We start from the raw sequence: 10,741 nt of genomic DNA, 5'->3' as shown, positions 1-10,741 counted from the left end.
AAAAAAAAAAAAAAAAAGAAACGTGCACTAGTTTGCTAGAGTATATCTCAATTAAAAAAAAACAAAACAAAAAACAACCCAACAAACTGGGCAAAAAAGTCATAGGTGCCTCAAGCCCCCCATCGTTCCTCTCCCAGTGAATTTTGGGAGGTTTGCAACTTTAACAATGGAATTTGTACAGTGACAACCCTTGAATCATTACCAGGCCACCAAAAAAGGGTACACAACTCACCTCCACATGTTTGAGGCTGATCCCAGCTTTCAACCACTGTCACCCAGTGCCTTAATTTGAGCTAGTGTTTGAGGTGAAAGCTTTTGAGTCCCATTTCCAGCTCCTCAGCCGCTCTTTGTTAAAATCGGGTCAGGCTGTTCCTCAGAGTGATCGAGATGACACCAAAACTTTTTCTTAGACTAAGGGTAGTCAACCTGCAGATGAGGCAGGGAACAGAAAGCGCAGTAGCAAATTGGGCAAGGAGAACAGTGCTGGGAATAGAGAGCAGAATAGATCGGGCAGGAGCAGATCAGTGTCACTAAGCGAGGGTACAGGGTTAAATTGTGGCAAGCCTGCCGAAAACGTTGACTCCCACTGTCTCAGACTGATCTCAGTAACCCTCCTTGTACTAACCTGTAAGTGGCAAGCCAAGCAACTTGTTACTAATACTCCAGAAACAAGACCCCATCTTTAAAACTATTTTAGCAAAAGCAAACAGGCCAACAAAAATTTACTAATTACATTAAACTATACAACTGACCAAATGTATTGGAGCCTAAAAGTATATAATTACATCCTTTGAATTTATAATACTAAGTCAAATATTTGCTTAATTTTGCACCAACCTATAACTTGCCCAGGCAAAATTAAAGTAATTATTTAAAGATTTGCAAATGTGAAGTGGGATTCAGATTTATGAACACAACTGTTTTGATGGCGGTTTTTTCTCTGTTTTCTTTGGGCAATTTTTTTCCTGAAGTTATTATATCACGATATCTGTGAGGGGGACAGATTTCTTGGGGTGGAAGGACATATCACTCTCCAATAGTGAAATTAATTTTGTTTTAAAAAACACAACCTGCCCTTTCTTAAATATCTCTTTTCTCCTCAAAATACAATAAATGAAATTAAATAAAAAGCAGACTGAATAGAGTCCATAGTTGATGAAGCCTTCTAGTCTCACTCAACTGACAGGAAATCCAGCAAGCTGGTTGTTACCAAGCTCTGAATTTCATGTGCAATGTTTTGCTGAGGTTGAGACTGGCTGCCAGAAATTCTGCACACCAGATATATTTAGGAAATGTGTTTCAGCCTGCTCTCAATCTTCCATTGTAAAGTGTGGGGAAAGGAAGGGGAAATTCTGTGAAGCAGGAAAAGAGATGCAAATACTCATCTCTGTTCTTTGCTAAGCTGATTAAAAGAACAGCTTTCAGAGAGACTTTGCTGCTCAAAGGGAATGGCTGCCCTCCTGTGGCCAGCTGGGCAAGAATGCTTTAAAAATAGAATAAAGATATCAGGTCCATTCATGCAGCCTTTAGGCCAGTGTTTAGCTACCCACTGGGCCTGTCTACACTTGTGTTTAATGTGCTTTAAGACAGACTACTGTGCATTAAGTGTCACAAAAGTGCTCTTTTGCTAATGCAAATTAAGATAGACTAATGCACATTTTTCTAGTACTTCACAATGGAGGTACTAGATTGAATGCACATTAACCAAAGTGCATTAATAAACAGACACACCCACTATTTATTTGGCGTATCACCATGTCAACATGGCTTAGAAGCCATGCATTAGAAACACTTTTTAGAATATGGAAATGCAATTGTGTTGGCTCCTTAACCCAAAGAAGCTCCACCAAATGCCAGGCAAGTACTTAGAATAGTGTTTGCAATTTGTAAGCCTGATGAGGAAGCAACAGAAGTTACAGATCTCTAAGGTCATGGCTTCAGATTTGAGCCAATACCATTTGAAAGTTACCACTCCCTCGACATTCAGAAACCTGTCTGTCAAGTGCCTGAAGCCTAACTAAGCTACCTAGTGGTGTGGCTTCCTTGTACTTAAGTCCCTAGTCTAATCAGCAGTGAATTGGAATCAAATACATATACATCTATGACAACGAGTCCCTTCAGAAGTAGGTGATGGTAGAAGAATTTACTAAGATGTATTTATGCTGGCTGCATAAATACATGGCTCACATGGGTAAATTTAGTTCCATACATGGGAGGATCTTCTTGCAATCAGCTTTCACTTTTGTGTGCCTAGATTTATAACGGGATTGATCAATACAGTAAACTGATTCAGCATAAAAAAAATGGATTGTTCTGGCTGAATAATCATGACTTCAGAATGATTATTAGACCTGTACACCTGAGTACACAGTGGTTTTCTTTTAAATCAAGTATGGATTAATTCATTACCAAGTCTCATTAGAAAGGTGATTAAGTCAATGGACTAGTACTGTTAGTGAATTGCATGATAAAGCCTGACTTCCACATACTAATAGGTTTGTGTTTCTATAAAATGTATAGATGGACAGGGAAGATGCAAAGCAGTGGACTTAAAGAGTACAGCAAAACAGATTTAGATTCAAATCTCAGGAACAAAACTTCATACCTCTAAGAGCAGGAGGAGCTATGGAATCTTTCACTAGAGGTTTTTAAGAAGTGGTCATATAAGGATCTCTGTCTGGGCTAATTTAGAAATAGTGCATCCTACATCTGTGCCAGGTGGGGTACTAGATTAGGCATGTCAAATTCATTTAACCCTATGTGCTAGATCTATGGACCAAGGATCTATGTGCTATAGACCAAGGATTTGGGGTTTTTTTATGGACCAACAGTCCAGCTACAGCAGCAGGTCAAGTGGCAGCAGCCTTAACCCCCTGCATACTAGCCCTGCCAACACAGCAGCTGTGGGAGCCATAGAGGTTAACACACTACTCCTCCCCCCCTGAGAATAAAGATCCCTACTGAGGGCAGTCTGGAAGAAGGAAAAAAAAAAAAATCAGTAGAGGAAGCAACAGCATTACCATTCCCCACTTCTTCCTTGGTACTGGCCCTGGTAACAGTGCTCTGGCAGCTAATCGGGGTTAACTTTGCCATTGGTTGCCCAACAATTCAGTGCGATAAGCCCTGTTGGCCGCCCCCTCTCATTTTGCACCTTATATACATAGCAGATGCAAAATGTTGCCATATCAGAATTCACCACAGGCACAAAGCAGTGAAGAAACAAGCCCTGTTACCCCTCTCCCACCCCAGGCCTGTCTTCATGACTCTGTAATACTTGCCTTCCTCTGGACAAAGGCTGGATGACAGTCTCATTTCTCAGTGCCCCAAAAGGTCATTGCTCTAGATGGTGGAAGGTATTACTTCTCACCGAACTCCCAGGTCCTGGCAGTTCAAAACGTATGCTGCTTACCATAAAGCTAAACCAAGTTGCTGAGTTTGTTTGTTTGCAAATATTATTTTAAGTGAGAATCTTTGGCAGCTGGAAATGCACAAATGCAGCCAACAGCAGAATGCATACAGTAACTTTCAACCCACACACAAGCTTGCTCATATGCTTTTTAGTATTTTAATTTATAAATTTTAAAGTTAACAAATAATGTACATCTTTACCTTTTCACAGGTCTTATATATACAACAGTAGGTCAATATTAAAACTGAGGTTCAAAGGAATTTAAGACATACAGCAATAAGACAAAAAATAGCAAGGGGGAGGGAACTTGGTTCATGCCTCAAGATTATCTGGCTCCTCTGCAGAAAATAAAAAAGTTACACTTGCTATTAAGGCAAGAAGTCTGTTCTTCCCCCTGCAGCTCACCCCACTTCAAAAACAGAAGAGAGAGATGACTTGCTTTTCCCCTTGAAAAGCAAGTGACTCTCTTCAAATCATAAGTATAAACATTATATATAAATACAGAAGAGACACACGTGTGCACATGGGTCTCCTTTGCACTTGTACACAATGTCTATATTTAGGATTTGAAAATGCAGTCTCCTCTACATTTATATACAGGTTAGTCCATATAAGCACTAATATATAAATAAGAGAGAGAGAGAGAGAGATTAGTGCTTATATGGACTAACCTGTATCCTTCTGGAGGCATACAAAAGGAATAAATCCTACAACGGGCATATATTACACTCAACTTGTCACGTTGGATTTAGAACCATTCGGACAAGTCAGCCTTCCCACACAGTGCTACAATTTTTAAAAGACAGTCAAGCTTGACTTCTCATTAGTTTCTAAATGCTGAAGTAATTCAAAGTGTTACACTGGCCCCTTTTGTGGTTTCATAGTTAACTTTTCTGTTTTAAAAATCATAATTCCCCCCAAATCGCTGAGGGAATAACACCCAAGAGCAGCAAGTTAACTGTACATAATATGCCATGGCACAATGCTCTTAACCACTACTACTTCAAGAAACAGGTAAAAGGCTTGCAAACAAGCGTCATTTTCCAGTTACTATCAACTTTAATTGTATCCTCAGATCTATCACAGGAAAAATTTGCTGCATTTTAGTCCCTCTGTGGTGTGAGCTATGCCTTCCAAAAATACACAAATGTAAGTCCTGCCCACTGGTCAAGTAAGCATCTGCAACCTGTTTTTTTACTAGTCCACATATTAGCATGAACATATCCTGTCAATAGAAAGTACTTAATATTAGCCATAAATATCTTTGGCATAGTTTAACCACAGAAGCCAAGAGAAATTCAGATGTCAGGGATGAGAAATCACTCTAGAATACATACAATTTAGATACAATCAAGCTAGAATGGAAGGCATCCTTGTGCTATAGCAGTATCTTTGATATACATTGAGCCCTCAAGTTCACACTCCACAAAATATCACAGAAAAAATGAAGTTTTAGATTTTTTTTTTTTATTATTATTAAATAAAATAGAAGAGAACAAACTGCAAAGGCTTGGCTGTGTAACCATACAACCCAATGCCCTTTTTCAGGGCTGTTTTCCCCCTCTGCATCTTTTAAAGAGGTAATGGTTTGTTCACAAAAAAGTGTTAGACGTTTCAAATGAAAATATCTGCCTTCCTCCTCTAACCAAGAAATTGAGGTAGGCCCACAAAGCTTTTTCAGAACCAATAATGGTATACAAGAATTTTTTCTTTAATGAAGTGTATTGCACACTTCAAATATATTGGTATCAGGTCAGGGCTGACACAAATAGAAAGTGAATGGGGTAATTTACTGTGACAATGAACTGTAACAACTGGAATTCCTGGCTCAGAGTGGTAACACATTGTGTTCCTTTGTTCTGCTTCAGGAAGCAGTGCTGTTTTAATACAAAATGTGTAACTTTTCACAACTGGAAGCAAGAAATTTCAGGATATCTGCAATCCCCACCTACATCCTGCTATACACTGCTAAAGACTCTATGGGATATGTCATGTTATGTTTTCCAAGTGAGTAACTGGAAGATTTTACTGCTTCAGAAAAATAATAAAATTTCCACTCCAGGAATTAATGCAGCAAGTCAAACCCCTGCCCCCCCCACTTTCATCCTATAACCAGATTGTTTCTCCATACCCCTTAATACATTAAAAGCCTCTACACTACAAGTTCTGTAGTGCCATCTTTAAATTATATCAAGTTAACATAAAAATAAAAGTGTTTTGCCTCATTCATAAGCCAAAAGCAAAATAGTCATTCACACAAAACCACCCACACCAAAATCTGCAAGAAAACAAAACAAAATGGGCATGAGACTGCAGGAGGAGGAGTCACTCATCTACTCATGTTTCCACATTCAGTTCAAAATACTTTCCAAACATCTGTCTTTCTTCTTAAGGAGACTGATAGATTTTACATTGATTTCCTTCAAAAGTAGTAGCACTGTATCTAAGATGGAGTCATAAGACACACACTGGAAATCAAATCATGCAGATCTTGTGGAATCCTATGGAAACTCTGCACAACCAAGGGCTGATCCTGCAGTAGTGCATGTTCTTGCCAACAATTTTCATATTAAAGGTCAATAGGGAGGTTTGCTGAGTATGTAACATATACTCCAGTTTTAATGATCTAATATATTTGCAAATAATTCTTCGCTTTCCTAAAATATTTGTTTTTAGCATTTTAAAGTACAGTTTATTTGAATTAGCTGAAAAGAAACAGCACTGTTGTTTTTTTAAAGCAATTTCATACTGGTAACAGTTTCTCTTTGCTCCAAAATACCCAGTGTCAATTTTGTACCCAAGTGTATCAATACCCTGGTTCCATCTTCAGTAGTTGAGACAGACTCTTGCCACCAATTGTCTCATCCACTGTACATCTGTGCAAGTAAAATGTAGGTGTCAAATCTGTACAAACCCATTTATGTCAGCTGGCAGAATGGAAGAGACAGCATAGGGAGTAACTGATTTTTTTGTTTTCTTCCCCCTTTCCACTTGGATTCTTAATGTATACAAGTTAAATTACACAGGCTCCCAAATCCATACCATATTAATGTTTATAAAAAGAACTGCATTTTTGTATTTTAATATAAAACTAGATACATTTACATCTGAGTATGATCTGACTAAATCTATATGCACATATAACTACATTGGAAAGCATGAACCATGGTATATCAAACATTAGAATAGACTGTACATTTCAACAGCAACTTCCTTCCCCCTACCAGAACTCAACGATGTGCAGCTCTCCTCATGTTGCTTGCTGAAAACGTATGCAACTTTGAACTTCTGTACGTTTCTCCACAAGCAACTATGCAGGACTTCATGTTCATGCCAAAGCCCAACAACTGTATGTCTGCAAGGTTTAAAGGGGAAAGGGTGCATATCTGAAAAACAATTTCCCCCTTTTTAATAAATACTCTGTCTAAATCTATAGAAAAAAAAAAATCTTATTTCTCCTCAGCAGAAAGGAGGAGCTGTAAGCAAACACAGGCATTTCTGTGAAAGTGCTACCCATGTAAACAACCAAACAAAAGTTGCACTAAGCAGCTAGAGTCTGTATCCACATATTAATTCTGAGCAGCCACTGCCTTCATCAGGGACATAATTCACTGCCCTTCCCCTAAAACATTTAAGCATATTTCAGTCTTCTGTTTGGATACTGCTCTTCAAATGTCTCCTGTACCAAAAGCCTCATTTACTCTGAAAGAATTCCCAGCAGCTGTGGTACACAAATCTCTAGCTGCCCAAGACTGTGCTCAACATTTGCAAATTGACAGCTTGACAATCACTGCAGTCACGTTCAAAGTGAAGTCCAAAAAGTCTTCCTCCCAGGCTCCCACTCATTCAGCTCTTGGGTCACAAGAAAGTAGTAACTATCCAGCACAAACAAACATTCTCCCCATCCCGAGACATGTGGTTCAATTAGTGCCACACCACACTCAAGATATTGAGCTAATACACAGTTCCCAAAACACACGAAACTGGCTTAAGTGTGTAAGTGTACAAGAGGAGTTTGCATTCAGATGATTAGCAGTTCGCTTCAGACATGGTATGATAAAGAAGTGGCATGGACTAAATATGTATTTTTGCCAAGAACTGAAATCAGGTCTGACAGTGAATGATGGGTTCATCATGGCCCCCTTATATAGAGTTCAACTCTGTACATCAAGGATAAGAAACAGACAAGATCCAGACATTTCTTCCCTATCCCATATGAATCGGCAAATACGTTCATAAGGCAATACTCAGTTTTAAAAAGAATTCCAAGCATAAATGGAAATTCTGCTAATGTAGGTAATTTTGTCACCTACTCTTCAATTATCAGCCTCCTCGAAGTTCCAAGATGCGATTTTAATATTTTCATGTTCAAGAACTGCCCTCTCCCTCAGGCAGGACAGTTTCTTCTCACAGTGGGTCTTTACTACTTTGATATTTATACTAAAACAGCAGGATTAAATTAAAACCTAGTAGCTCGACTTCAGCATCTTTCAAGCAACTGGATTCTTTTAAGAACAAGACAAAAAAGTGACGAATTTACTGCTCTCTGGCATTACCCCATCACCTGCCTTTTTAGAGTAAGCAACAAAAATAAATTACAGACAGATGAAGCCCACAATTCATTGCATCATTCAAGAAAATCTTCCATTCTGTAGTGTGCAGTCTCTGCTGATCCACCATCACTGAGGTATAAAAGTAAGAATCATCCAACTTATGACAAAGTAGAAGAGGAATATGGGGTAAACGACCAAAGCTTTGCGATTTGGAGGCTGGCTATCTGCCAGGAAGGCTGTTGATGCTGGTGGGGAGAAATAAATACATATACTTGAAATGTTAAACAATTAAAAACTAGACAGTTTTCCAGATTAATCAAAAATGAGTTAATGCTTTCAAATTAACATCTGCTTTCCACTGAACGGTGAAAGGTAGTGCTACAGTAAAATGATAATAAATAATTCCATCTCACAATTTTGTAGGGATGACCACTGCTCACTAGCTTTATCGCCCTTTATCAAAGGAAAGGATGGCACTTGGCTGATATTACACACAGGACGAGACTAGCAGCAATACAACAAGTGTGTACATGAATCAGTGTTTTCCAATGGTATTCTTTGGCCTAAGTCTCATGTTGAATTAATTTGTTTCTTTTTTAATTCTTTCCCCAAGGGACAAAAGGCACCATCCCTCCAGACCTGAAGTACTAAATATAGGTTCTCTTGACACAATTAGGATCTTGAGCAGCAGCAGACATGTGGGGAAGGGGAGGGTCCTTCCCACACCAAGGGCAGAAGTGCTATTTCCACACGAGCCTTAAGTGCCCTGGGGAACTTAAGACTTCAAACCACAATCTCCTCCCACTTTATGCTTCCAGCAGACTACTAGGCAGGTCTTTCTCTTTAGAAAACAAGAGCAGTAAACATGCCTTATCACATGTAATAGTTATATAGCTGACATTTCCTTACCTATTGTTGACCAGGCAAACATAGCCATCACTACAATAAGTCGGACAATGAAGCTAACAGTGCCAGAACCTGCTAGTAGTACCAGCCTGCATACCAGCATAGCCACTGTCAAGGGCAGGACACAGTAACCCAGGACACACAGACTCTGAAAAAAAGATCTAGAAAAGAGTGAGGGAGACAGAGAAAGAAGACAGAAGAATTCAGTTGAGTATTATGGAAGCTTGATGCTGTATGCTTGAATGCATTCGCTTCCAATGTTCATATTGATACTCACATGGTTCCTCCAAGCAGTTTTGAGTTTAGCGTAATTACAACTGCTCCAAACCAGATGATAACAAAGACCTCAGCAAACTGGGGACCTCCATCTTCTTTACTATCTGCTGACCCTCCCTGAAGCATCCTGAGGCACAGAATAGTCTCACATCAGAAATAAAGTAGAATGTTGTTACCATCTCTGTTTGTCTTCCTTTTGTCTGCCTTAAGTCTGGGACAGAATGATTGTCAGATCTGTTCAAGGCCAAATAAAGCTCATTTATTTTTGGATATAATAATGCGATCGGTACTGTACAGAGCAGGAAAATAAATTTTTTAAGCGTACACGCTGATCACATGCAAAGTGAAAGATACAACTACTGAATCTTCCAGACCTTTAAAAAGGATTATGAATGATTTGTTACTGCAAATATACAAGTAAAAAAAAAAGCAATATGCTAGGTAGGAGCTGTATTCTTTTAAACCAAAATGGGATAACTGACAACCAACACCCAAGGAAAAGCCAACCTGCTTACTGGGTATTTTGCATCGGTTTTCCACCAGCCCAAAGGGACCACGCCTTGCCTAGCACAATGGAGGACAGCCAGGGTGAGGCTGAATTTATACCCAATATCAATGTAGACCTTGTAAAGGAACACCTTGAGAGGCTGAACATCTTCAAGTCAGCTGGTCCTGACAGTTTGCACCCCAGGGTACTTAAGGAGCAGGCAGGCATCAAAGCCCAGCAATTGGCAAGGATACTGGAGAACCTGCAGCACACATGTGAAGTATCCAAAGATTGGAAGAAGACTAATGGGGTGCCCATCTTCAAGAAATGGAGGAAAGTGGATCTGGCAAACTACAGGCCAATCAGCTTGACCTCAATCCCTTGAAAGATTTTGGAAAAAAATTATCAGAGACCATTCTTGACAAACTGGCTGGTGGCAACATCCTGAGGGACAGCCAGCATGGGCTTCTTGCAGGTAGGTCTTGCCTGACCAATCTCATTTCCTTTTATGACCAGGTGACATATCACCTGGACAAGGGAGAAGAGATTAACGTCATATATCTGGACTTTAAAAAAAGCCTTTGATCTAGTGTCCTATGATCGCCTCGTGGAAAAACTGGCCAACTGCAGCCTCAGCTACATCACAATCCGACGCCTGGGGAATTGGCTCCAAGGTCACACCCAGAGAGTGGTAATCAATGGAAGTGAATCATCCTGGTACTCCGTGACCAGTGATGTCCCCCACGGCTCCATCCTTGCACCTGTTCACTTTAGCATCTTTATTAACGATGTAGACATTTATGTCAGAAGCAGGCTGGCCAAGTTTGCCAATGACACCAAACTTTGGGGTAAAAGCATCCACACCTGAGAACAGGCTGGTGATCCAGGCTGACTTAGAAAGTGGGCATTTAAAAACCTGATGACATTCAATATGGAAAAATGCAAGGCACTACACCTCGGGGGGTGGGGGGTGGAAAAGAGACCTGCATCAGGCTTATAGGCTCAGCAGTGCTACACTCGCTAGCAGCATGGCCAAAAGGGACTTGGGGGGGTCATGACTGACCACAAGATGAACATGAGCCAAAGGGATGTCGCAGCTGGTAAGGCAAA

At 39.9% G+C, this 10,741-nt stretch overlaps 1 protein-coding gene across 1 annotated transcript in view; it reads right to left on the bottom strand.

The window, feature by feature from the left end:
• Positions 1-3,553: 3,553 nt before the first annotated feature.
• Positions 3,554-10,741, bottom strand: part of YIPF6 (Yip1 domain family member 6) — a 13,624-nt gene continuing 6,436 nt past the window's right edge. The window contains exons 5-7 of the mRNA XM_019536217.1: positions 9,146-9,271; positions 8,872-9,029; positions 3,554-8,207 (exon numbers count right to left, since the gene is read on the bottom strand). Of these exons, the coding sequence (XP_019391762.1) occupies positions 8,089-8,207; positions 8,872-9,029; positions 9,146-9,271 (403 nt within the window). The 3' untranslated portion in view covers positions 3,554-8,088. The remainder of the gene's footprint in view (positions 8,208-8,871; positions 9,030-9,145; positions 9,272-10,741) is intronic.

Source organism: Crocodylus porosus, unplaced genomic scaffold, assembly GCF_001723895.1.
Source record: "Crocodylus porosus isolate Cpor-Errol unplaced genomic scaffold, CroPor_comp1, whole genome shotgun sequence".
Lineage (NCBI taxonomy): Eukaryota > Metazoa > Chordata > Crocodylia > Crocodylidae > Crocodylus > Crocodylus porosus.
This window is presented reverse-complemented; position numbering and strand designations above follow the sequence as displayed.